The sequence below is a fragment of the Thunnus albacares genome, chromosome 6, assembly GCF_914725855.1.
Source record: "Thunnus albacares chromosome 6, fThuAlb1.1, whole genome shotgun sequence".
Lineage (NCBI taxonomy): Eukaryota > Metazoa > Chordata > Actinopteri > Scombriformes > Scombridae > Thunnus > Thunnus albacares.
Window position 1 is genome coordinate 14,194,018 of NC_058111.1, and position 27,917 is coordinate 14,221,934.

Below are 27,917 nucleotides of genomic sequence, written 5' to 3' on the forward strand. Positions count from 1 at the left end.
GTATTAAACCATCTTTTGTTGCAAAAATAGTCACTCTGTGTATCAACACAAAACCAGATATAAATACACAGATGCACTTGACATTGGTCCTCAGGGCTTGTAATAATTCTCAATGAATTTAACCAGTGCCAAACACTGTTATACAGATGCACAGACACTTTAAGTAGCAACATACGCATTGTGACAGTGTGAAGTAAACACAAACCATTCCTCTCTGGCTTGAAAGATGTGGTGTTAATTGTACGGTTGTGGAATTTATTTATTTTTCTTACTCTTACATTAGACATGATTCACATCCTTGTGGTTTTTGGTACCAATTAGTATTGAATGTTACCACCACTTTACAAGATTTGCACAATTGTGTTCCAGAAAACTGGTAATACATAGAGGCAACTATGACTAAAAAACCGTTCCATATTTCGTCCACTTACAGTATGACCATGAGTCACACAAAGTCATTGCAGAACAGCAGGTTAGTCACAATTACAAGAAATCATTTTTATCTTACCACAAACTCAACTGGTGTATAATAGATGTGTGTCTTCAGAAGAAGCGAGATATGAAGGCTCTTTGGTTGGATCAAGGTCACTCAGATGGATTGTTCTATCAGCACCTCCCTTCAGGACCTGTCAGGAGAGTAAGTCTCCTATCAGCAACAGCAGGGCTGTCCAGTTCTGCTTAAAGTCTACAGTCAGTGCACATAAAAACACACACACACACACAATCTAGCACCAAAGTGCAGAACCATACAAACACACTCACACAGACAAGGGCTCACATATACTACACACACACACATTAATAACATCACTGCTGTCACTCAGGGAGAGGGGCTTTCAGACTGAGGTTTGTGCCGGTCATAAAGCAGCAAGAAGAGGAACGGAGCAGACAGAAAGAGAGATACGAAAGGAAAATGGTTAAAAGTGTCGACTTACCTAATATTTCCAGACTGGCACAGACCGTTTGGGATTTTTTTTTTATTTATTTACTGCTGTTATCAGTGAGAAATTGGATGGAGGGAAATAATGTTCTGAGTGTGTCCTAAAAAATTCCAATATAATAGCAAAGGTTCTTTGTTGTACTTCAGCACTCCATGACACTGGTATTACTGCTCTTTTCAGTCTCCTCAGTGATTTATGTGACACAGTATGAAGTACAATGTGTGATAAAATATTAGGTAAGCGCACACATGGGAAGCGGTTGCAATATTGAAGCAAGGAATGATCAAAAGTTCTCTTTTTACACACACACACACAATCTTGTTTTTGTCACTTGGGAGGACATTGCATTTACTTATATTTATTCCTTGGAGGCTTATCTTAACAGTTAGTACTATTTGTCTAATCTTAATCATAACCTGAACCAAAAAACCCTAAAACATTAATGGTATATACTTTGTGGGGACCAGATTTTTGTCACCAAATGAGAGGTGTGTCCCTGTAATGTGGCTGATTGATTTTAGTCCCCAGAAGGTGATTAATACAAGTCCATACACACTCACACAAAAACAGTATATATGTAATTTTTCATAAGTTGTGCAGAGATTGTTTGTGATAAAATTTTCAATATTATCTCCAGTTCCATGTGAAATGTCTCCTTTCTTTCTTCTTTCTGGTGTATATGTGCATTACATCTCCTGCATCCTGTGTGTTCACCTGCATCATTATCAGTCTAGTCGCTGTCATGAGCAAAGTCACAATTCAAGACACATTTCCTTTCATCAGTTACTAGCCTCTTCACTTGCCCGCACTTGCTTTGCCATGGTGAGTTGGTATCTATAGGAATCTGAAGACATGGAAAGGAATGACAGGTAGCTTACAGTCTCACAAGTGGATCAGATGAAGTCATAATACAAAGATTCTCCTTTGAGATGTACTCATGATGGAAAATTTCCAACACACTAAACAAATAAATGCCCTCATCATGCTCATTGTAGTGTGTACATTTTCCTCTCTATGTCTCTTTGTTACGCCAGACAGTCCTCTCCACTACCTCCACCCTTTTGTCTTGCATGCCAGTACATGCTGAATTCATTCAGATTCCCAAGACAAAATACTTTTTTTTTCATGCAGTATAAAGTTTTTATGTCTCGTGTATCCAAACAGCAAATGCAGTCATATTTTGCAGTTGCGCCTAAAATGTTTTATATTTTATAAGAGGTTTATTTATTCATTTGTACTGATGGATGTATTATATTAACAATGAATCACATGACTATGTAATGTGAAAAGGGTTGTTCATAGTAGAGGAACCCACAAAGAATGATCACCCACTCAGCTCTACAGAGCATTTTAGCATCTTTCAAGGCCTGCCACTTTAGTGTTCATGGTTCACTTTCATCACTCTCATCAGCATGATTTCCAGACACAGCAGGATGATGTTTTCAGTGAAAAAGCTCTCATAAACCCACCTACAGTACCTGCCTACAGTAGCACCAAACATTGGACAGACATAGCTAACTACTAGCTTGTGAAAATAGTGGAGCATTTAGCGGCTAAAGAGCTAAATATTTTTCTCAGCAGTTGGTGGAGAGTTAATATTGGAGTTACATTCATAACATGGCCAGAAACATGACTCCAAATGAATGATAATGTTGCTCCATGTCTGTTGTAAATAGGCGAGTTCTTGCCAAAACGCTCAATATAACAACTTTATAAGGTGACAATATGTCTATATTGTGTTTTCACCTTGTTCCCCCTCTGCAATCCTGGGATCCAATCACAGCATATAGAAGAATGGCCTGAAAGCAACATTAAGACTGAACCAGTTTTCACCTGGATTATCAATTTTTTCAACAAACAAAAACTTATTCCATCAGAATTATGTATCTCATGGACCTGGCTTATAACTCACTCACAAATGTCCTTGTCTGCATTCAGCATATGAATGTAGTTGTCAGTCTAGTTCCACATACTGTACCCTACAGTCTGACAACCTACACTTCCAAACTTCTACTGCTGCAGTTAATTTTGTTGCCAATAGGTGGTGCAGGTAAGAACAAAATTTCAGATCCAGAATTGCTGCTCTGATTTTGGATGATATAAATTGGGCAGGTGCCTCACATCAATGACAGTAGATTCAGTCTCTATCTTACACACACACACATGTGCATACACAAATCCACAAACATCCACACGCACTCTTAGACACATACCCCTGTCCCTCCAAAGACTCTCACACATTGACAGCTGGAGGTCGAGCAGGTCAAGTTGATTGCTGCTACAGTACCTTTGATCTCAGACTTAGTGAGATAATTTGTTTTGGACTGGGTTCTATTGGTTTTCAGAGGCCAGTACAGTGCATTTTGTTCTTTTTGCATTGCCATGGGTTCCATGCTGTACCAAGCACTAGACTGCTCAAATGTAGCCCTGCCATCCTTGAGCTGAAGCCTGAAACCTTCTGAACAGCTCTCCTGCTCATAATTGTTTTCCATAAGACAATTTAAACAACTTAATATGCATTATTTCACAAATGAGTTTTTATTTGTCAGTGTGTATAGCTTTATGTGTGCTGTTTTGCTCATGCATGTGTAAGCTTTTCTGAATTGGTCTGAACGAGACCCAGAAGAATGCTCTCAGATAGCTCTCATCTGTCATGGCCACTTAGCATGCCTTTTCCTGAGTGTGCTCTCTTACCCTCTGGCACCTCAGTGCCAGACTCTCAAAGACTGATAAAACACTCAACTGTGTCCCACTACTGTACAATTTGTCTTAGTGCACAAATGACCTGACAGAGGTTGGTGTACGTGTGAGTGACTTTGCCTGCATCTCAATGTCTGTGGAAATGTATTACAAGCAGCAAAGGAGAGAGTACTAGACTATCCTAATTATGTGGAAGTACAGACTCAATTAATGCTCAGTTAATACAAATTAAGGTTTTGTAGATCTGCTTTAAGTCATTAATCAAAAGCTGCCTGATATCAGGCAACTTTCAAAAAAGGGCTGCAGAGCGTCTTGAATTTTAAAAAAAAAACCTATATTGAGCATTTATTCATGAATTACCAATATTTAAGACGGTATTATTACCAAGTAGAGAATAAAAAACACCAGCCATTCATTATTAATGGTATATAACTGATCTCTAAAGCATTAGTCAATTTTAAATTAACTATTTATAAAGGCAGTAGTTTCTACTTTAAAACTCTTTATAACGGGTGATTTATTAGGAAGTGGTGCCAAAGTAGCTTCCAGTACATACAGGCATTGCGAAAGGGCTGATGACACATCCTGACAAGGAAAAGACAGCAAAAAAAAGTTGAAATGCAATAACATTATGATTTAGACATGACAGTGTGAGTAAATATAGGCTACACTGTAATGTTAGTCATTTGTCAAGAGTCACTGAGACCAATATTTGGAAAGTATACCTGAGTGAAAGCTAGGTTCCTGTTTTCAGAACAGGTATGTGAAAAATCTATTCAATTACTGCAATAAGAGAAGGTTTTCCCTGACACTCGACTACACACATGCAGTTCTTTAGGGTAACAATGACTTTATATCCACTCTATTCTTTTGCACCTTTTATATTTGTTCTGTCATCACAACATGTTTTAGCAAGAAATCAGGGCATGGCGTAATATGGGCGCATAATGCAGGTGCAACAGTGGGATTCACTCTAATCCTTTACGCTGCTGATGGAGGTGACTGAAAGCAGCCACTGATGTAAATGTAAGAAATGTCTAGACTAATTACCGACACAGTTTTTTGTCCACAGAGAACCACCAAGATTCCTCGAGTTAATGTGGTGATATTTCGGTTTGGGTTGTGTGACTAACTACCATACTTGGTGACAAACGTCCTCGAGAACAACAGCACAGGCTCATGTGGTCACCTTTGTGTGGTGTTCTGTTTTCTACCATCTTACCATTTCAAGCAATATTTGTCTTAACACACTAACATGATCTGTCAACCACCGCTGACATTCCTACATTTCTATTTAGGTTTACACCCTCCATTTTCTCCTCCTCCTCCTCTCCTGTCTTCCCCTCTGTCCTAAATTCTCTGACAGGAAACATTTTACTCAACCTGACTTTGAACAGTCAGCACAGACTTGGGCAAATTGTCCATCTTTCGTTTTCTCTTCCACCCTTTATACACAAGAATACTATTAGTATGTTTGTATTTTCCCTGTCTCTCAAAGTTTCAGCATTAAGTGAGCATATGATAGCACAGAAATGTATGCGGCAAATAAAGTCAAGGCAGCATGAAGGTGAAAAACACAGCAGGCTGTTCAGAGAGACTGGTTAACTCTAATCATTGAGTCCTTTCTACCACTCCAATCTATTTTAAAAGGTTCTGGTTGATCTGGAGGCCACTTTGGTGCTTTATGTAAAGCCACTGCCCTCTAATGTTCTGTAATGAAAGCACAGCAACATCCTCTCTTAGTTGTAACCCCCTGTGGTGAAACACACTTGTTATTTTTAGTCATGTTCAAAAGATTTTTAACACCAGCCAAATTTCTCAAACTGCTCATCTCTGTCTGAGATGCGCACTGGATAGGAAAGACCAAGATTGAAAACATACTTCCCAAGATAAAATCTGCTGTCAGTTGACTTGTTGGGGAGTTGTTACACTTCCACTGTGTTTTGAAGAGTGCTCTGGTTTGATAGCATGTCTGCTTGAAGGGTTTTTAGGAGTTTGCCTAGCCATGCTTGTCAGCAGTGTGTGGATGACAGCCAAGCTAGTGCACAAATATCAGTCAAGGAAATCTTTCAACCAGACATCAGTCCCATATTTGTTTTGGATAATTCAGACATTTAGCTCTTAATTTAAAATGCTTGATGCACAAATTAATGAACAATCATATTTCATAATTTACTTCTAAAACACTTTGCCTTTCTGCTTCATTTCAAGCTGATGTCTTTTTCTGAAAACCCCAATTTGATGATTGAGTTCAAAAGAGCCAGTTTATTCTGAAAGTGGTGCCAGATATATTGCAGTTTACTGAATTCCTGCGACAGTGACTGTTGCCATTCTCTGTCTACCTCTCTTTGGTTATTGCATCAGAGGAATGAATGAGAGTGGAGCAGTGAGATGGAGCCCAGAGGGAAAAAAGGTACTAATGGGGGCCTTAATGAAAATCTCCAGTCTGCTCATTAATGTAGAAATATACACACACCATGCACATGAGCATAGAAGGGAAAATAGACACTAATATGCAAACGCACACAAGCACACACACACACACACGCACACACACACAGAAAAACAGATGGGTTTGTCACATCACCTCCTTTTTATGCTCTCCTTTTATCGCCTCTCTCTTCTGTCACTTAATGCTGTCTTTCATTCTAATAACAAACCAAACAAATGATAGTTTGTCATCATCAGTTTCTCTGCATAAACACTCAGGCAAGCTACATAGGCATATTTTACCTTAATGTCCTCTCTGTAACCATCCAGGTAAATTACTCTTGGCTGGTTGTTTTCTTGCCAGGTTTCTTGTCTTCCACAAGTAATTGATTCCATTAAGCCAGGCATGCTGGAGGAATTCGTTATGCTGATTAGTGTGGCGCAGGTTGTTGGGATAGAGGTTTGGAGACCATAGAGGGAGATGGCAAAAAAGAACTAATTTGCCACATTTCTTCACAGTCAGATTCCTCGTTGATTTGCTCTCCCCGTAGAACCATAGCAGTGACCCACTTGAAGCCTCACCAGATCCTCTGCCTTCAGGTCTTGCAGAGCAACACCCATGTCCCCATATGCCTATAGCATAGCTACAAGACTCATTAAAATAGATATGGGTCTTTGGAGACATTATATTGTTGTCTAGCTCTGGTTTAGTGCAGCTTATACTGATTTTAGGCAATATATGTTGGACACCTGCTTCCTCCTGAGTGATCCATTACCCGAGGCTATATTTGACTGGCCACAGCTGGTCTCTCGCACAGGCCAGCATTTCCTCAGTGCAATAGGTCCATCTGGTGGACAAATCAGAAACTTTGTGTGGATGGGTGACATTTCAAGGCAGTAATTCCCAACCTTTTTGACTTATGACCCCTTAAAACAAAACAATGCCTTCATGCGACCCCCCCATAGTCAATGCATGTCTTGTGACAAATTCAAACAAATAGTGATTTTTTTTTCTTCAGTTTTTTTGATTAAAACTAGAAACACCTCGATTTGGCCAGTAATTCGTAAGAAAAAAGGAAAGAATTAACGTAATTTTGAGGATATTTTTTTCTCCGATTTCATATCCAGAAAAAAAACTTGCAACCCTTCAGTAACACCTTTTGGGGGACCCAACCCATAGGTTGCAAACCACGATACACAAAATCTCAGATTTTCAGGAAGTGGACAGGAACAAATCAAGAAATAACTGATTTGTAATTTAATAGTAGTCTCTGAATAATGATAACATTTAAATCAGGTGCTATATGTTACAGAAGCATCATTATTTCCTTTTTACATACATACAGTATTTCATATTTTTGTGCCCCTTTACGTAAAGTGGTGCACATAATGAGTTATTTGTTACTAAAAATGAATCATTACTTTTTTCTTTTTTTTTTTTAAAGTAACTGACACAACTGACAATCTGCTTTGGGTTTTAGCTGAAACGTATCTTTAGGTCATGAATAACACCTGGCAGAGAAAGCAGAACTCTAAAAAAAAAAGTATTTTTTTCCTCATATTCATCTCATATTTACATTGATATTCACAGCCATAGCAATATCATTAGCAAACACAGTCACACTGGATAACTAGCTGACAGTATAGTTGATTATTGTAATATGCAGATGTGTGACAAACTAAAGGAAAAACAAACATACAGTAAAGGTGATGGGATACTATTAGCTCATACTTAAAGGCTAATTTTTTCCACCTTAAATGGTATTTTGATGGTACTGTCTGACACTTTGCTGCATCATCTCCCATATGTTTTCAACTGGGTTGAGACTGAGTATCTTTTGCTTTTTGATTAGTTAAAAAAACAAAAGCCTCCTTTCCAAAAGTAAAACCATTTTGTTGGGAAAAGGTTCAGTGGCTCACAAATGCCATGTTGACCCTGTCCTTGTTTTCACCAGCTTCCTTTCTAACAGCTGCATCATGTCAGTTTATTCCAGCTCTTCTGCCAATGCAAATCAGCCTAACTCAGCTCTGAACTAAATTGCTTTTAAAAACTTTGAAAAGCTCAAAGGGATGTTTTTCCTTGCTAAAGTGTTAGCTGTTATAGCTTTGTCTCAGTTGAATTTGAATAAATCTTTTCAAGTGTATGTCATAGGTAAGCAGTGAATGTTTCTATGGGTACTGTTACTGCTGGATATCCCCCTACTCATTTCACCTAAAAATCATTGTGGTTGATGTGTGATGCAGTTTAGGTTACTGAGGAGGATACCGCCCTCTCACTACCTTCTAAGAGTATATACCATTAGCAACTTTTGCAACCCTTTTGGAAAAGTACAAAATAAATATTCAAACTCTGTCAATTAGCTGTTAGCAAACTGGGTGTTGGTATGCATGTGTTGCGTGTGTGAGAGTGAGAGAAAGAGGGAGAAAGAGATAGAGAGAGAGAAGGGAGAGAAAAGGTGTTTGTGTATGACCATGAACTCCAGCCAATGTTTCCCTGGAAACAGGTGCTATGAATTATATGTGGTCTGACATGACTTTCTGACGGTCGTTCTGGCTTGGCTTGGAATGGCACGCACACACCACGCAAACAAATTCTTTCTCTGTATTTCTTACTCAACATCATTTTGTTAACTTTTTCTGTGCCGCTGGTTTGTATTCTTATATGATAAATTCATCAATAAGTAATGGAAAGATGCTCAAAGATGTGGTCTTCAAACACATTACCTCATGTATTATGGATGACAGCTCTGGATGTGCACACAGATGCGTGTGCACTCGCATGTGCACAGACACAGACACTCACACACTTTCACAGATATCATCCGTTACTAAGCCTACAGGTGGACACACACTTGTGTAGACATACTGTACACAACTGTGCAAATAAGTATTCAAGCCCAAATGTGGTATAAGAGTTCTGCCAGTGGCCAAATGAAAATCTGAATATTTAATCTTTTCTTCTGAGTCAAATTTTGTATTTATGGTTAAATTAAGAATATCTGTGAATTTTTAATTGTGCATTCTGAATTTCTATATAGTGAAATGAATGCATATGAATTGAAAGTTAATTTATATTTTAACTCTAGAAATTACATTTTTACATATATTTTTTCATTATAATTGATCTGAAATTAAAGTATTCAAAATGCTGCTTAATTAAAAAAATAATTGTCATGTCTTGTTAGAAATACTAGAAGTTCTTACTTAATACTTAATAGAAGCACTCGTTAAATTGCAATATCAACTTCAGTCTTATTGTTTGCAGTCAAATGCAAATCTGAATTAATGACAATAATAATACAAATTTCTCTTTTTGTAAAAATCTGATCAACATCTGGTTTCAGTGATTCACTGAAATCCCTTGGTTTCAGTCAAATTCAAAACACATAGTTCAGATTCATTTGGTTACTGGCACAGCTATTGTATGAAGAAAGAGTTGTGCCATTTTTCCTGTTGCATAATCACTGAGAGATCAATCTTCAACTCCCAACTGTCTGCTTGTTTAGCGTTTAGTGTGTTCACGTGTGTATACTATTTTTTTTTCTGTTCAAGTTTATATCAAATTCACTTTTACCCTGAGAAGTGATTTAGAGTTATTTCACGGTGTTGTGAAAGTGTCTTTAAGAAACAAAGTGTTTGATACACTGCAGTCTATTTTAAAGAGAATGATCTCTTTCTAAAAGAAAATTGTATAACCAGTTCCCATTAATATTCTAAGACTCTTCTTTCTTTAACAGCCAATATAAAACATAACACTGACTTGAAGTGTCAGTTAAACACTGTGTTAAGAGATTATAGTATTTTAAAGCATCATGAATCAAGTTTTGGCCACTCAAGGGCTGAAAAATACACCGCATGAAAAGAAGTGAATCCTGAAAAATGTGGGATTGTTATACTAAGGCAGAATCTCACTTTCCTCAGATCTATGCGGAAAAGGAGGATCTATGTTGTGTGGAAGGCAAACTTCCCAGAAAAGTACCATACATCTGTTTTGCAGACAATTGCAGAGGTTATCAGGAAATTCACACCTAATCTGCTAGAGCTTTGGTTGATAACTGGCCTGGTGCTGCAGCCTTTCATATGTTGACAGCTGGCTAGTTGTCTTGGATGGCAGGTTGTGCTTGCTTTTTGCAATAAGCAGACAAACACACCATCAACGTCATATCCTTGGCTTATAGACTAAAATTGTTATGGCTAATGTATTAGCAAGCAGTTAGCTGCTTTCACAGCAAGCAGACACGGAGGAACATGATGAATACCATGAACAGGCGTCCAATATTCACTCTCCTTTGAGCTCATTTTTTGGTGTCTGCCAACTCATAACAAAATAAGCTTTGGTCCAGCTAGATTTGGCAAGATACTCACCTCTGCTCCAGCAATGTTTCATGCTGAGCAGGTAGTGTACAGTGGGTTTATCAGAGCTTTTGATGAGAGCAGAAAGGTGATGAGACTTTAAGTAAATGTTAAACCAAAATACTGAGCAAAAATAGCTCTGTGGGCAGAGATGGGTGAAAGTTTTCTGTGATTTCTGCATTAGAGGTGACCCCTCTCTCATGACACACAGTCATTTCATACAAAATCACTACAAATAATATTGAATAATTCAGGCTTGACCTGTTGTCTGTGCATGTGTTCACTTGTACTGCACTTAAATCTGTCGGCTCTTTTTCTACTACATCAAATAGATTTTGGTTCTCAAAGTCAATCTAATTCTCAGAACAGCACTTAAACAACCCCAATATGTACTTTCTATACTTAGCATGCTGCAGCCCTAGGAGCACTTCAGCAGAGAGTTAAGATTGAGTCATTATGAATTCATGGCACTGACTATTCATCCTCCTTTTTCTCATTCAATTTTATTTCTCTCCTTTATGCAAATATAATCTTCCATTCTGTTTCTGTGTCTGTATCTGCGTGTCAAGTGCTGCTTTATTAATATTTGATGTGACTTAGGATAATTACACACTTAAACCGCATGCGTGCGTGTGCGTGCAGGTGTGGGTGGATTCGTGTTTGGGGGGAGAGAGAGAGAGTGGGGGGGTTGGGGGGTGGCACTTCAACATCAGTTCTACAATTTAAAGTTACTAACTGTGCTCTGTTGGATTTAGGATGCGCCACCAGAGGCCAGTAAGCAACAGGGTAATGGTGGTGTGATTTGTGCAAAAATGTATGCCCATATGTGTTACACAGTACATTATTAATGAACTAGGGGGGAATTTATACAGCATATTACACTCATCTATCTTTGATTAGCTGCTTCCATTTCATGGTCCAGATGAATTGCAGTATAGAGACACAATGAGGTTTTATTTCATAGCATTCCCATGGTTTCATTTTCATTTCCAGACAATATTATGAATGAATGATTTATTAGATGTTGCAAGATGGTTGCAATTCTCAAATAAAACTCTTGCTTCATTAGTTTTAATGTAATTTCGTTTGACTTCATGAGCCTTCATCAAATGTTTACTGAAGTAATGAAAGTAGACACTGTAATGAAAATGTCAGGTTTTAGCAGACACCTTTTCTGTGTCAACACAGGAACAATATCGCTCATAACAGGCCTCATTTCCCATATTTAATGTGGCATAACACTCTACAAAGGACTCCACAATCTAAAAGGAATGGGGAATTCTGCTGATGTTTACCAAACTAGTCCGCACAGGGTAAACTCTGTTTATCATTGGAGCATCATGCAGCAGTGGCAGCAGGCAGGAACATCTGGATGTGTGTCAGTCTGCAGATGGAGAAATATATTTCTTCTGATCTAATTTTATTTGGATCTCACAGCTAGAGAACATTGTGCTGCAGTGTCTCTGTTTTTGATTCTACTGTTGATAACTCACTAAATTTTTACCATTTTAACGGGACAGGTCTAATGACGATCCAGACTTATGTTTTATTTTATTTTGGATTAAGAATACAGCAATGGAGAACTCTTAAATTTGTCATAACTGTAACCAAATAAAGTGTATGTTTTGTGTGATAGTGTCACTGCTTTTTTTATAAGAGGCAATATTAAATCTGCTTTACCATTTGTGATATGGGAAACATTGGGAAATGTTCTTCTTTGCATCTTATCCAGATTTAGTTTAGCTCATTATACATCTATAATGCATGTATGTATTATGGATGATCATGTGGGAAGTGTTTTGACAGAATGACTTAATGTATGACTAATATTTATTTTAAAATATTTAATAAGATGGCCTGTTTTGTTTTTACGATGCACATCGACACTGACACTTTCTGCATATATAAGGACTTTAATGAATTATTTAAAACTGCACACAGCTCATGTTTTATTTTTTATATGGCAAATATTTTTTCTGTGATTTTTCCATCTCTTCATCTACCTTGACATAAAATGTATTTTCAGTGTTTCCTCCATGAAAAGATGATGGGACATGTTTTGACAGAAAGATAGCTTTTCATCTTCAGATAATGTTTCATTACACTTATGCACTTGTGCCAAGAGGAAAAAAGTATACAGCTGCACTCTCACCTTGTTCCATCTCACATGCACACATGAACAAACTATTGCACGGCGTATGCACAAATGCACATTTACACACACAAAGTAGGTCACCTTGATGTGTGATGCTGAGCTCAGCTGGTGTGACTCTGTGTGTTTGTGTGTGTGTGTGTGTGTGTGTGTACACCCTTGTGGATTGTGTATTGTCCTCTTATGTTCCTCATTGTGTCCCCATGGCCCCAGAGAGAGTCTAGTCATTAGACTGGCTGTAAGTCACTTAGCCCAAACTCTAATTTAATTACAAGCCCTGAAGTCAGATGCACTCACAGCCATGTTTGCATCCACAGATACTGTGTAATGATATCACAGAGTGAGTGAAATAATGGAGGAGTGTAAATAAATAAACATGGACTGTCATCATGCAGATCCATGCATTTACATAAAGGGCACCAGTCCAGAAATCAATCACCAGTGATAAATTTAGCTAAACTGAGCATTACACATTGAGTATTATTTCTATCATCGGAGTGCTGTGAGGATAAATGAACACCCATGAACCATCTAAACAAACTGGGAAGTCCTTCAGCCTGAAAATCCTTGAAAACCACAGGAGAGGATGAGACAAGGCCACTTCCACACCAGGGTATAGGATTTAAACACACACACACACGTGTGCCACACTTGCGCCACACTTGCTCACACAAACTAATCTGCCTTTGACCAGCCACAGGGTCACATACCGTTTAATTGGGGCTCTTCCTTAGTTGGTTGCATTTCCCATTGTTATCCCCATAACCTGCTTTAGTGTTGTATCTCATAAAACCATCAGACTGTTTTAATTACAACTTAATCATTCATTAAATCATAATTTAAAACATGTGTCTCTGGTGACAAATAACATTAATATGTTAAGACAATGCCCACTCAGATGAGTCAAGCAAGGATAACTTTTCTTTTAAAGCACTTCGTTGCCTTCAATGTGTCCTTTGTCCTCCTGCCTCATGAGGGCTGCTGCACCCTGACAGATGTGAAACACAGGACAAACAGACACACAAACACACGTGTACAGTTAACAGGCCTGATTGTTTTCAGTCTGGTCACAAGATACCACTCAGACCTTATCTAATTTATGTTATCCTTATTATTTTCGGTTTGGCATTTAGTTTCCTGACTCTATTACGCTAGAAAGGCTTTGAAAATGGAACAATGAAAGCCAATCTGCTGAAAACGACTGGCACAGACACTGCCTGGTCGTGTGGATGATTATTTTGGTTTCCAGATGGAATTAACCTCAAACTGATGGGCTTCTTACACACAAACACAAATCTGCACCCGCAAGAAAAAACACATAATACATAATAGCTTCTTTTTCTCATTTGGATTCCCTCATTCAGAGGGACATTTAACAACAAATACTCCCGTTGCCCCTCACCCTTAGTGGGGGGCAACGGGAGTATTTGGCATGACCTGTGGTCAGCGTCGGGCCAAGGCACAAATGAAAAAGCAGCCTGATGTATCGGACCAGTTCCACACAGACACTATAGTAGTTGGCTGCGTTTGGCCCAACCCCAAATGACTGCCGCGAGAGGAAACGGTGATGACGACAGCGCGTACATCAGCAGCTGGAAACAAGAGGTGCCCTGGTTGCGCGGTTTGAACGGTGAACAGAAGTGCCTGCCAGCACTGTACCCGGAGGCTCCACATCCAAAGGACCGGAAAGCTTTGGTTACGCGTGCGTTTCCTGTTGGATCGGAGAAGGATGTTGCGCTATGTCTCTCTCTCATCTCTGTTGTCAAATTTTTTTTAGAGATGCGGCGCATGTTGTGCCATCCTCACATCTTTGCAGCGCGGTAAACTTTACAGGCGAATGAGCCAGATTTGACCAATTAAAAGTGCCAAAAGGGACAGAGAAGACAAAGTTCATTCACTGAAAATGTCCACGACGCACCTAAGCTCCCCGGCGCCCAACCAGAGCTACCTTTCCACGACCACCTACGAGCAGACAGACCCCTCGGAGGTGGAGAGGCAAATTCGCCTGCTGCTTTTCGGCTTGTGCGTAACCATCGCGGCTGCTACCTTTGTCGGCGGGGTGTATTCGCTCCTCTCTCTCCTCCGGATGAGGAGGAAAACCTCCCTGTGTCTCATTGTGGCTTCCATGTCGGTGGACGACCTGCTCAGTGTGGTCCCTCTCTCCATGTTCATGCTCCTACAGTGGGAGAGCGATGGAGGTGGAGGATCGAGCAGTCTGTGCACTTTATCCGGACTTCTGTACGTGTTCCAGGGTGTTTCAAGCAATATGAAGGCCTGCCTGATAGCAGCCTACACTTTTTATGTCACAAAGAGATTTGGAGTGCTCCAGTCTGTCCGCCGGCCCTTGAGAGTGATGTGGGCCATAGCCGCTGTGTGGGCGGTCAGCTTGGCCGTCAGTGTGTTACCTTTGTGCGGATGGGGCAGCTTTACGCCGGCCTCTCTTGGGTGTTTCCCAGAGAGCGACAGTTTGTACATTCTGCTGCTTTTCTCTTTATATTCCCTGTGTTTCTGCGGCTTGTTGTTTTTCTTTATCCCCCTCACCTACCAGCTGCTGTGCTCCAGAGAACCCCAGAGGACTTTACTGTACCCGAGCTATTTGGAGATGGCGAGGGGACTGAGTGGATCCGCTCCCCTCTGTGATCTCCAGTCCTTCTCCCGGGACAGTCTGAATAAAAGTTTCGGTGCCTACAACGAGCTGAGCCCAAGCTCATGTGGGACAGTGTCGGAGCTCAGGGGGAAGGAGAACAGCGGTCTGTCCTCAGTGTCTGTCAGCGGGCAGAGGGCAGCAGCTGTCGGGGACACACCAGTGGTGTTTGCACAAAAGCGCTTCTCCATGATACTGGCGGTTGTTCGAGTTATTTTATGGATGCCAATGATGGTAAGCAGCGTGACAAAAGCGCATGCTACATCAAAAGCAACAGCCTCATAACTTTTATAAATAGCTGGTCCATTTCGATACACCCAAACCGTTTAATCTAATAAGCTGACAGCTGACATCTACTAGTTGAGTTATGTTTATACATATTCCCATTGGAAATCTACTTGTCTCAAGATTTTTTAAATGTTTTGGTTTAAATGTCTTATCTTATTAAATCTTTCACTGACATTTGTTTTTCGAAAATTCCTAAAAGTACATTACAAACCAGAAGAAGTGTCTGATCATATTGGAATAACTTTTCACTTTCTTTCAAGAAAAACTGGATCCTCAGACAGAACCCCCTGTTCAACTATCCTTGTTCATTTTTGTTATTTGGGCCAATCTGAGCTTCTGATATCAAAGATGAGTAGAACTATGCTACAAATTTTTTGGGTCTGTATTTTAGCCAAAAGACAGGTGCAACAAAGAGATGTGCCTTCTATAAAAACTCAGAGTAACCTGAGAAAAGAGTCTGCAGCCACCTGAAAATAAATGTTTCGGCCTTTAATGTACCCCGACATTGCTAAACATTGTCATACCCAAATCAGATATTAGGCCACCATTTCGGTTGCTGTTTTTGTGGCTATGACCTGTAAGTTTAAGCTTTGGATAAAGTAACAGAAAGTAAACAAAAAGTCTGTAAATCAGAATATAAATGTATTACTCTTTTAAAATCCTTTCAGCAACTTGTGTATTTTGTGGGATAATTAATTAATAATCTGACACTTTTTGTTCATGTCTTGAAACCATTAAGACATCTCATCGCGATTTGCTGTTTCATTGAAAGTTCTCTTAAAATTTTAGTTTAGTTAGTTAAGTTTGGTTACAGCCAGTGTCCCATTAAATCAACCTTCCCTGAAGGCCCTCAGTAGGATGGCTTTCCTGTAAAACCTTAAGAGCAGTATATATTGTATTGTGAAATATTTTGATTGATATGATTGCCAAACAGTGTTTGTTCTGCTCAAACACAAAAAAGAATTTGGGGTGATAAAAGCTGTTCAGCCAGCAGACAATGATGGGCAAACAGAATTGGCATTTCAAACTTGTAACTCTGAAAATGAGAAAAGCTCTGGCCATGATTAATGCAGTAAATGTCCAAGTTGCTCAGGAACACAATAAATGCAACTGAACAATTCATAATGAGCTTTCCTTTGGTAGATGTGAATAATTTTATTGTGTTTTTAAGACACAAGCCTAAACAAACATGTCTTGCCCAAGAAGGTTTACTTTTAGATTTCTGTCTTTGTGTCTGTGTTTGCATTTACAGGTATAACATTTTTCTAGAAAGCTTTGGAGGTCAATACCAGAACGATGATGCACCTGTTGCTGGGGCACAATGACTGGGTCATATAAACATTAGTTATAAAGGAATACTTTCATTATAGAAATGTACACATTTATTTTTATATTTATTCAATTTTAGTACACCCGTGCACTGTACAGTAGTGCAACAGTCCAATCATTTTGCATTTTGACTCAACGACAACACAGAAAAATAAAAAGCAAAAGCAAAAAAAGCCCAGTATGGATGAAGGATCTGTGTAATTTGTTTCCATTGATGAGTTTCCCTACCCCCACATCCTCATGCATACTGAATCACTGACACCTCAGTGAATTAATTTCCCCTTCCCTTTCATTCACAGACTTTGGTGCTGGTGCGCCACACAGTGAATGCACGCAGCTCGCCCCTTGAGACTCTGAGCTTCTTTCTCACTTTGCTTGCCCCTGCGGTCACGCCGTTGTTCGTGCTGTCTGAACGCTGGATTCACATGCCATGTGGCTGCTTCATTAACTGCAAACGGGATCCAACACAGGAACCCTCAGGTATCCAGGCATGCTCCAAATTTACTAACAATGAGCAATCAAGCATGTTTTTTACTTAAAGAAGCTCTAAACCAATTTCCAAATGTGATATGCAGCCTACTTCTGTTTTTAAATTGAGGGTGTAATTTATTTGTTTTCAATTACTTTCTTCACAGTGATGAAAAGAAAATTTGAGTTCAACCTTTCCTTCCAACAAGGCTATGGAGTGTATAAGTTATCCAATGCCACCATGTCTCATCATAGTGCGCCCATTGAGACGCCGGCCTATCACAGCCTCTTTAACTGTGACTTCCCTAACACCCGCCTCGATGCACTAGAGAGTGGTGGCCTCTCGAGCTTGGGGCCCAATTTTGATTTCAGCACCACATGCCCGGTGGACAGCTCCTCCCATGCAGACCTCCTATTGGAAGCTGTGGCCGGTGGAGGAGAGGCGCTGGCTGATTGTCCCCCACTCCCACATGAGAACCATGGAGATGATGATGACTTCCGCTGTGTCCCTTCCATGCCCTCTCATCACCGGGAGCAGGATCACAATCTCACTGACACGTCATCGGTGTTCGAGGGGTCGGAGAGGAGGCTGTCGCACGAGGAGTGTCGCAAAATCGAGCTGACAGACTGGGAGTGGTGCAGGAGTAAATCCGAGAGAACACCAAGACAGGTACACCACGATCCAGAGCAGTCAGTTGATTAGTCTGATGTTGAACCATTAAATGAAGTCATTTGTATCTGTCATTTTGTGGTTTATGGCTGGCATTAATTGATTTTTCCACACCCACACTCAGCCCTGTTGCTTTCTAAACTAGTCAAATAACTACTGCATTAGCATGCAACATATGGTGATGTACTCTTGAGGTGATTGTTTATAAACAATTAGCGACTCAGGACCATAAAATAGATGGATTTTCAATCTTCCTTTCTGTGTTTACATTTTGTTCAAAAGGAAATTAAATGCTTTTTTATTGCAGTGCACCTGTAATCTGTTGTGGTAGGCCAGAGGTATAGACAAGTATACACACAACTAGAAGTGCGGGCATATTTGTGCATTTGTTTTCTGTCTGAATGCCTGTCTGACTTTGTTGGTTTGTCTCTCTGTGGGGTTTTCCGCATCTGTGAATATGCCTCTTTATAATCAAGCTGACAGACTGAGAGCTGTGCATGTGATATAGATGAAATTGCTAAAATCCTCTCTCCCTTAGCCCCTCTCCTCTCCTCTCCTCTCCTCTCCTCTCCTCTCCTCTCCTCTCCTCTCCCCTCCTCTCCTCTCCTCTCCTCTCCTCTCCTCTCCTCTCCTCTCCTCTGCTCTCCTCTCCTGTCCTCTCCTCTCCTCTCCTCTCCTCTCCTTTCTCTGCATATCTTTATCTGTGTTAAGCCTCAATGGATTCTGACTAATAGGAGCAATTGATCAAGATACTATCAGCAGCCTACCTTTTTAGTAACAAATGTCAGCCAGTCTTTCAAAACCAAATATTCATTCATTGCTGCTCCACAGACACTCTAAGACCAGCTCACCAGAGCTCTATTCATTGAATTAGTCTTGTGGTATTTTGGCGTTTAAGCAGTATTAATTGACATTTATCCACTGAAGGCTAGCCCCCCTATGTGTTTGTCAATGTTCTTTGTGCACACATGTGATTTGGAATGACAACTGGATGAAAATTAAATAGAATCCATGTTTTAAACAACCCACTCACACTCCATCAAACACAGCTACCGTATCCACATATTAACACACATATTTTGTGCCCAGTGTTGTTATTTCTGTCTGTCAAAACCCAAAGTTATGCTCATAAATTTATGATTTTCTCAATCACTCAATAGTTGCTCTATCCAACTGATGCAAAGCCAAAGAGTACTACCGGTTAACAACTCGGCTCAAGGCAGTTTGTTAAGAGCACATGAGTCACTATCCCCTAATCCATATTTAATCCATTTCTTTCTTTGTAGTTGACATCCTGTGCTCTTGTAATACCAGAAGCTTAAATCTCTCTATGTTTCGCTGGATCCAATTGAATTGTTAAACAAGGACAAAACAGCAAAGGCTTAATGATTAATGTATCCGGGCATTGGAGATACCAGACATAGATGAAGGAACAGCCTCGCTCTGTTCCAGAGAAACAGCAGTGCAGCCACAGGCATTACCTCTGAAACTGACAGCAGTGTAATTGTAAGTTTTCAGAACAATAACACTATGAGCTCATAAACTCACAAAACAAACAAGGACATTAACAGATGTTTAAAATGCATATATACATGTGCACACACACAAACACATGTACACACTCTGTCTCTCTTCCTCTCTGTCTCTGCTCTACTCATAAGTCTGAAATGTTTTGGGTTGAAAATCACCAGAGGGTGGAAAATCCATGGAGCATGCATCTACTGCTTGGCTTTGGCACTCACTTTGCATCATGTATAAGCTGAAGATGCTCACTGCAGGCTTGTGCGTGTGTGTGTGTGTGTGTGTGTGTGTGTGTGTGTGTGTGTGTGTGTGTGTGTGTGTCCTACTTGCCAGTTTCTTAGTAGCAAACTCTGTATATTACTGTATGTTCCTGTAGGCCTTAGTCATTGACTGGGGTCAGCAGATACACATTTACAGTATATGAAGACAGACACTGGATATACAAAGACACATACACACACATATATACACACAACAAAACAGAAAAGACGAAAAATACAAACATTAAGCAAGACACATACAGCAACCTCCCCCTCTCCCCATGGGCATAAAAGCACACATAAGACACACACACACACTGTATAACACAACAGATGACATCTAAATAGTTTTTGATTTATAGTGTTTCTTTGCTGTGTTTTGTTCCTCGTTAGCAGGCTAGATGTCATTACGCAGCGTCTTTCCTCCTTACTGTCAGCCCTTCTGGCCTTCAGCATCCACAGGGAGAGGTGGAATTAGAGCTTAAAGACATCTTTACCCTCTCTGTGACTTCATACTCTCTGTTAGCAAGCACAGAGCTGGAGGCGTGCTCACAAGCGCTCTCCCTAAGGGGAAATGGAGATTTAATGTGCATTCAGATGTAAGGAACTGAAACCCGTTTACCCTTCTTAGAATACATCTGCAAATGTAAATAGATGGCTCTCTCACAAATAAGGCTGCAAGGTGGAAAATGAAACAGCAATTGATTTTGAATAGAGAGAAAAATTACAAAACCAGAATCAATACCGCACGCCAGAATCTGTAGGCATCAATAATGCATACTTACAGCTAGTGCTGCTGCTCATATAAAATAGGTGGTTTATGTTGTCACTTTCATTCTTGCATTATGAGTACAAAAAGAGTTTACAGCAGCTGCTTTGGTGTGCTAACATGCTCATAATGACAACACTAGCATGATGTTTAGCAGGTATAATGTTTACCAGGTTCTCCCTCTTAGTTTAAAGTCCCCTTTGTCATGGTAATTCTGTAATAAAATTGACTTCACACTAGAGATATTTCTTTCAAGGGTTTAATTCTCACGTTGTGCATAAAGTAAAACATCAGCCTGTGTGAGCTGAATGGACCCCGAGCAGGGTCGGAAATTCTCTCTTATAGTATTTTAGATAATACATCAGCTGTAGTTTAACCATTGGGATAGCATGTTAGCTTGAGGCACTATTTGACCTTTCTTTCTCAAGACATTCTTATTCGTCATACATAACAACATCTGCCTTGTAACACACATGATCCTCCTTAGATACATCTTCCATTGTTGTAGACATACATCATATCACAACATCTCAAACATTGTATAGATATATAAGAATACATCTATTCATATTTAAAGCTGGAGTGCAGGACTTTTTGTCTGCCCCTTCTGGCAATGAGAGTAATTACAAAACCACTGTCGACACGTGTTTCCACCATAGCCTACTCCGTTGCTACTGTCGTGGCTGTAAAACGATGGATAAATTGTTTTGTGCATCACACAACCCCTGCAAAATGACTCGTTTCACAGAATTTAATCCATTCGGTCTGATAGCATTCGGAAAGTCTAGAGGAGCCGCGCAATTAAATTATATTATCCACATTCAAGTTAGCAGAGAGCTAACCAGAACTGCTAACCGCTCTGCCCATAGAGCTTGTGCAGTATACATTCATCCGGCCAGCGCAGGAATGTTAAACCTGACACCAGATTGGTAGACTGTGAAATACAGAGAGATTTATCTGGCGGTGATAGGCTTAATCAGCATTGTGTTTAGCTCATTTGGCAAAGGCTTGAATGTAACAGACGTTCATTTATATGTAAAAGTTCCACACTGTAGGTTTAACAACAACATGATCATGAGTGCTGTCAGTAGATACATCAGACAGGAAAATCTGAGAGGCCCCAAGACCCGTGCTTCCACCCGCCTAGTATATGCAGGAGTTTCCCCTATACACTGATTGTCTTCCAACTTCTAAAAGACAGTCATGTGAGACTCATACTGTGAAGCAAAAGGTCAACACAAACAGTTTACTTCTGCAATGTAGTCACAAAAAATGCATCTGCATTACATATATCTAAAGATAATACATTAATATATTTTAAATACATGATGGAAAATACATGAGAAATCAATGTTTTTTTCTTGTGTCACTTGACTTTGATGTTTGAGCTTCACTGTACAGAATGATGTATGTGCAGAGTTTGACAGTAGGAGGCTGTTTTCACATTAATCTGTTGAAGAAGGAAAGTTTTTCTGTGCTCATTGAAAATTTAAAGCATATACCTATGAGCATGATTTGTGACATCACAACTACTTTGGAGGCCAATTGTGGTCTAGTATGCAACTTATACAAGTGTTATGTGGAAACGTGAAGCCTCCAGTGCACATACACTGAGAATGGACTTTTCAGTGAAGGAGGAAACATTTTCTATTGAGCAGTTAAACTTTTGAAATGAAAAATATTTGCATATTCATCGATTCTGGATATTTTAATTAGAGAGAAGGAATAGTTGGAATTTTAAGGTTTTTAATGAGGTATTTGTGCTTTTTTGAGGAAAAACAAAATAGACACATATTATTATTCATGACAGAGTATTTTTTATATATCTTAAAACATGTCTGGTGCCTTTATGAGAGCTGCAGCATTTGTAATATTACGCAAAACAGAAAATACCCAGAACACACATACACGCACAAATACACACACACACACACACACACACACATCCATCAATGCACTCCCCGTGTTGATGGGTTCTAAGGATTATTTGATTTACTTGACAATGTGTTTTCAGCTACAAGTCGGAGTCTCTCTCTCTCTCTCGCTCTCTCTCTCTCTCTCTTTCTCTCTCTCTCTCTCTCTCTCTCTATCATCAACAATGATGCAAAGACAATGACAGGAAAACAGACAGAGTCATGGAGGACAAGAGATTGACATCCTCTTTGTTTCTATTGTGCGTCATAGTCACAATCAGATCATTACATTGAACTAATCTAAATAATTTAGAGGGCTTAATGAGACCTGCCACGGTCTCCCTGCTGTCGCACCACAGGATGATCTTCCTTTCCTCTGCCAGCAATATGCATTTTCTAATATGCATATTGCTTGTACTATGAAAAAAATATAAAATATCATTAGAAAATATGAAATATGATGAGAAGATGACTGATATAAATTATCTCTAAAAAGATGCCAAACTAATAGGAAAACACTGAAGAAGTTTGATTAATGTTTTACACACTGAAATGATATTATTCAGATTAATTAAAAAAAATTCTGATAACAGCTAAATTGTTGTATAGATCATCCCATAATAACAACATCTTTTACCGTGAACCTGAAAAGTCTCAGCTAGCAGCTAAACCCACTGAGCCCTAACATCTCATTTTACCAGCAAACTGCTGTTGACAGCTTTCTCACATGTAAGCCTCATTAACTCTCGGGGTGGAGATGGTTGGTCAACACATTCATCTCCCTGGCCTTGACATCACAGACACAATCTAAGATCAATTAGTTTGAACAGAGTGAACAAGATGCAAAAGGACCTTGTAGTTGATGTGAAGCATCGGACAATTTGTACTTCTTGTCAATAACATGATGAGCAGCTAAGATGGAATATATCGTATAATAGTAATTTTGTGTGCTTATTTTTTTCGTTTTTCCTATGTAGCGGTCATCAGGTCTGTCAATCCCCCTGTGCGCCTTCCAGGGTACCGTATCTCTGCAAGCACCCACAGGAAAAACCCTCTCTCTCTCCACCTACGAGGTCAGCAGCGATGGACTCAAAATCTCCCCCAATAATGCCAAGAAGGTAACAGCACTCAAGACAGTTTTTTTCAGCAAGGAGCTCAATTCTTGTTCATTTTGAGCAATTCATTAAAGGAATAGTTCAACATTTTGGGGAAATATGCTATCTTGCTAAGAGTTAGATGAAAAGAACACCACTCAAATATCTCTCTGTGTATTAACCATGAAGCTAGAGCCAGGAGCCCGTTAGCTTAATTTAGCATAAAGACAGCGGAAGACAGCCAGTCTGACTTAAACTATACACAAATAAGCATTGTGGTTTTACAGGGAGTTATATTCTATAACTATTCCCTGGCCATAAAACCACAATCTGTTGTTTTTACATCTCAGTTTGTGTATGGATTAAAGAAACAAGGTATAACATGTTAAATTAAGTAGTGAGCTTCAGATTTGTTAGCGTTGGGCAGAGCTAGGCTAGCTGTTTCCCCATTTACAGTCTTTATGCTAAGCCAAAAAAAATTGACAAATCAGTGGGAGGATTTGACATGGGGCATTAAAATTAAACATGTATAAACTGTCAAGACAGATTATGATCAGACATGAATGATCCCTATGGTGAAATTGGGTTTATTGAATGAATATTTTAGTTTCACAAAAAAAGATGTTGAATTATATTGTGACCCCACACTGTTTATATTTAATTGTATTATTAATCTCCCTCTGCCTTAAAGGTGGAAGTGTACCGCTCCAAATCAGTTGGCCACGAGCCCAGTGCAGACGACCCAGGATCAGGAGGCCAGACTGGAGATGTGCATGTCAGCAGCGTAGGGATGGGTATGGAAATCGGAATGGGCATCGGAGCTGGTGTGGGGGACACCAATGTCAAAATCCACCTGGAGGTTCTGGAGATCTGTGACAACGAGGAGGCCATGGACAGTGTCTCCATCATCTCAAATATCAGCCAGTCCTCCACCCACGCTCGCTCACCGTCGCTGCGTTACTCGCGAAGAGAAAACCGCTTTGTTTCTTGTGACCTTGGAGAGACGGCTTCTTACTCTCTGCTCATCCCCAGCAGCGGCAACCCAGAAGCGGAGACCATCAACATCACTATACCAGACACTGTGGAGGCCCACCGGCAGAACAGCCGGCGACAGACGCAGGGAGGCACGGGATATCGTGAGGAGATACAGCTGCTCAATGAGGCTTACAGAAAGCAAGCTGGGGAAATGGAAGAGTGACAGCACAGGACAAGAAAGTGGCTCTCAGAAGTTAAGAGAGCTCTAACAGAAATGGATAGAAGACAAATTTCCTAATCATTCCAAATTTACTTCTTTCTGATCAACACTCTAATAGAACAGACGGGTGACCCAAATTGAGACTTAGCTTGAGACTGTTATAATAGTCTGTTTGCCTACTCTTGTACTTCCTCTTCAGATAGCTTCATGAGAACACATGTACACATCACCTGTCTGTAGAGTACATAGAGATAAATTAGGCTGTAAAAGAAGATAGTATTAAATTGGGGTAAACGAGAGAGAGAGAGAGAGAGAGAGAGAGAGAGAGAGAGAGAGAAACGGAGCCAAAGGAAGGGGAGAGTGAGAGAGAGAAACAGTATTGCGGCAGAGCATCTGTATTCCTGCCAAGACTTTCACCATATGGCAGTCTCTCATCATAAAACAGATACAGCGAGAGAGAAAATTAACTTAGACGTGGAAAAGGAGGGGCCACGGTTCAGCCACATGTCTGACATGAAGCTGCTCCTCAAGACTACGTCACCGATGACTCAGCTGTGAGGGGAGGGGTCATCTGACCCATGTGTCTGACTCATCCCTGTGTGTGTCGTTGTGTGTTGTGTTTTGCATACTAAAGTAGACTTGCCTATAAGGATGAAGGTACTGATGTGAGAGAGTAATGGTTTGTGGTGTCAGCCGCCAAAAGTGTTCATACTGTATGTTTCCCTTATAAGAATGTGTTTATTATGCTTATATTTCTTTGAATTGTGGAGTGTTTTCCTTTTCACCTGCTGCTGCGTGTCCATCATGTATTATACAATTAATGTTGCTACAATCAAAAAAGACGTAGAGAGAGAGACAGAGACAGAGGGAGAGAGAGAAAGAGAGAGAGAGACCACTGTCCATGCTGGAAATCTAAAACAGGAGGAGAGCAAAACGACCGGAGAAGGAAACAAGAGGCAAGCCTTTGTGGGAGAGTGCAAGTGATTATTGAAGATGAGGTCGAGAGGATACTTATGCAGAGCAGTTTTCTGCTTCATGCACATTCAGTGCAATTTAAATGAGTGACAGTGTGCATATTTTACTACAGTATGCAGCATATGAATGTACATTTCAGAGCCACTTTGGGGGATCATCTCTCGTTCAGTTCACTGCCCATCCAATCAGTGTGCCACCAGAGCCTCTCAGTTTCAATCTAATGGGTGCATAAATTCAGGACTGGATCAAATTTTCATAGATAGCATTGTGTATTTCAATACCATTTTTAATGCTTACATGGACTGTGAACATCTGTCAGAAGCATATAAATCTTTATTCTCTTTCACAGATATCAGTATATCCATCATTACTTATATGCACATTTACATGTACGTGTGTGTATACAAACATAGTAAAGTAGGTATAATAGACTAATTTAAAATATATATTCATTTACATTTGTTTTATGATGGTGTCTTTTAAATGTCAGTTGTTTGCCCAGTTGATCTTGAACACATCAGCGGCACTTTGTGGACTTCTTTTGCAGGCTTTTGAATTGTTCTGTAGCAAGCCCACTTTATCAGCTGCAACATGTTTCATCCTCTTGAAGAATGTTGTCATTAAAGAAAATTGCCTCTAACAAGAATGCAATGCATTTCTATTTTGAGTGCTCCTGGGCAAAAACATATAAGAAAATAATGTACAGCCATATGAGTCATAATGAATGTAAAGTTGTATTCAATGTCATGCTCATAAAATGAACATAAAACATTCCAGCTGTTAATGGTGCCAAAGGTTTTCAGCTGAACAGAGTGTCATCTCTGCAGCCTAACAGAGTGGAAGAAACTCGATCATCTGCTTATCCTCACTCTTAAACAGGATCTGCTCAGCTTCTGGTCAAACGTCCTCATAAACCACGTTGATCAATGAACTGTCATTTGCCCTGTTTGTGAGAATTAGGGATTACACATCAGCTGTACAAGTGTTTGCATGTTTACTCATTCATGTCAACCATCTGGACTGATACAAAACACACAGACATAGTGCAATAATTATCTACTTAAAAGACCGACCTACATAGTTTGCAACAATCATTGGATGTTGTGCTTCTAGGATGATTTGACTGATATGCAGCAGTTGTATATTTTTATTGTACTCTTATCGGTTCATACAGTGAGACGGAATCAGCTGTAAAGACATTGAATTTTCTTGTGTTTTAGGTTGCTTACATTACATTACAAATAATTTATTAAATGTTCTCTGTGTGACATTTAAAAGATACAGTCTTTGTGGTGGGAGAGTAGAGGGATAGAGACAGAAAAGCAAATAGTAGGAAAGCAGGAGAGAAAATGGAGATAAAGAGCATATGGTATCAAATACAAAATAAAGTAAAATAATATAAAAACTATTATTATCAAAGGTTCTGGCCTCTGCTGATGTTTTATCATTTCTTTCTGATCCAAGGACTTTCACCTCCCACTCACAACCTCTGATTATGCTGAAGTATAATCAGAAGGTGCAGGTAAAGCCTGCATCAGTGGCACCGCTTGAGACCTCTAGATCAACATGTGCACCTTCAATGAGTACAGCATGCATTATTGATAATGTAAGCCAAAGGTAGAGGAGGAGAAAAAACAACCTATGTTAAAATATGTACCTTTTCTTCTAAGGTTTTTCATCTTGGTTAAATGATTCATTACAGTCAGAGATTATTTGTTTACATCACAGGTAGCCCTGAGGTTATGACAACAAGGTGTACAGAAGAATCCGCACCACGGCTGAGAGGAATAAAGGGAGGGGGCACATATGAAACAGTCCTCTCTCCCCTTATATCCTTTTGTTTTCACAACCTCTCTAACTCTCAAGTGGCTCTCTCATATTTTTCTCCCACCTCACACATATCAATTTAATTCTATGCCTTTTTTTCTTTTTATTTTCCTCTCTTCCTTCTCCACTATTTTCCCGCTTTGCTTACTGTCTGGCTCCAATTCATTTTCAATTCTTCACCCATTCCTCTCAGAGCAGCCGAGTGAGATATTGATAGTGATCACACATTTCAAAATAATGACACAGATAAAAGAAAGTATTGGTGGCTGAGGAGAAATGCTGTGAGTCACCCACAGTGCAAGCAAACAAAGTTTAGTTGATCATGGGTGATTTCTTTTTATTTTTCATACTGAGCCCTGCTCAAAGACAAGACTGAATATATTTCTGT

At 39.7% G+C, this 27,917-nt stretch overlaps 1 protein-coding gene and 1 long non-coding RNA gene across 2 annotated transcripts; one reads left to right on the top strand and one right to left on the bottom strand.

Annotated features, from left to right (window-relative positions):
• Positions 1-192: 192 nt before the first annotated feature.
• Positions 193-6,769, bottom strand: LOC122983366. Its single transcript, XR_006403662.1, has 3 exons — positions 6,375-6,769; positions 6,229-6,289; positions 193-626 (listed from the first exon to the last, which is right to left on the bottom strand). It is a non-coding gene; the product is annotated as an uncharacterized LOC122983366 (long non-coding RNA).
• A 7,364-nt stretch (positions 6,770-14,133) lies between these two features.
• LOC122984049 (probable G-protein coupled receptor 149) lies at positions 14,134-26,859 on the top strand. Its single transcript, XM_044354331.1, has 5 exons — positions 14,134-15,454; positions 17,137-17,317; positions 17,473-17,975; positions 23,416-23,556; positions 24,224-26,859. The coding sequence occupies exons 1-5, from the start codon at positions 14,480-14,482 to the stop codon at positions 24,728-24,730; spliced, it is 2,307 nt and encodes a 768-aa protein (XP_044210266.1). The 5' UTR covers positions 14,134-14,479; the 3' UTR covers positions 24,731-26,859.
• Positions 26,860-27,917: the final 1,058 nt, after the last annotated feature.

Bases quoted from the DNA above. Each gene is read 5' to 3' on its own strand.
- LOC122984049 (XM_044354331.1), top strand. From the start codon at position 14,480: ATGTCCACGACGCACCTAAGCTCCCCGGCGCCCAACCAGAGCTACCTT. The intron at 15,455-17,136 runs GTAAGCAGCGTG...TTTCATTCACAG, and splicing joins TTTTATGGATGCCAATGATG to ACTTTGGTGCTGGTGCGCCA. The intron at 17,318-17,472 runs GTATCCAGGCAT...CTTTCTTCACAG, and splicing joins TCCAACACAGGAACCCTCAG to TGATGAAAAGAAAATTTGAG.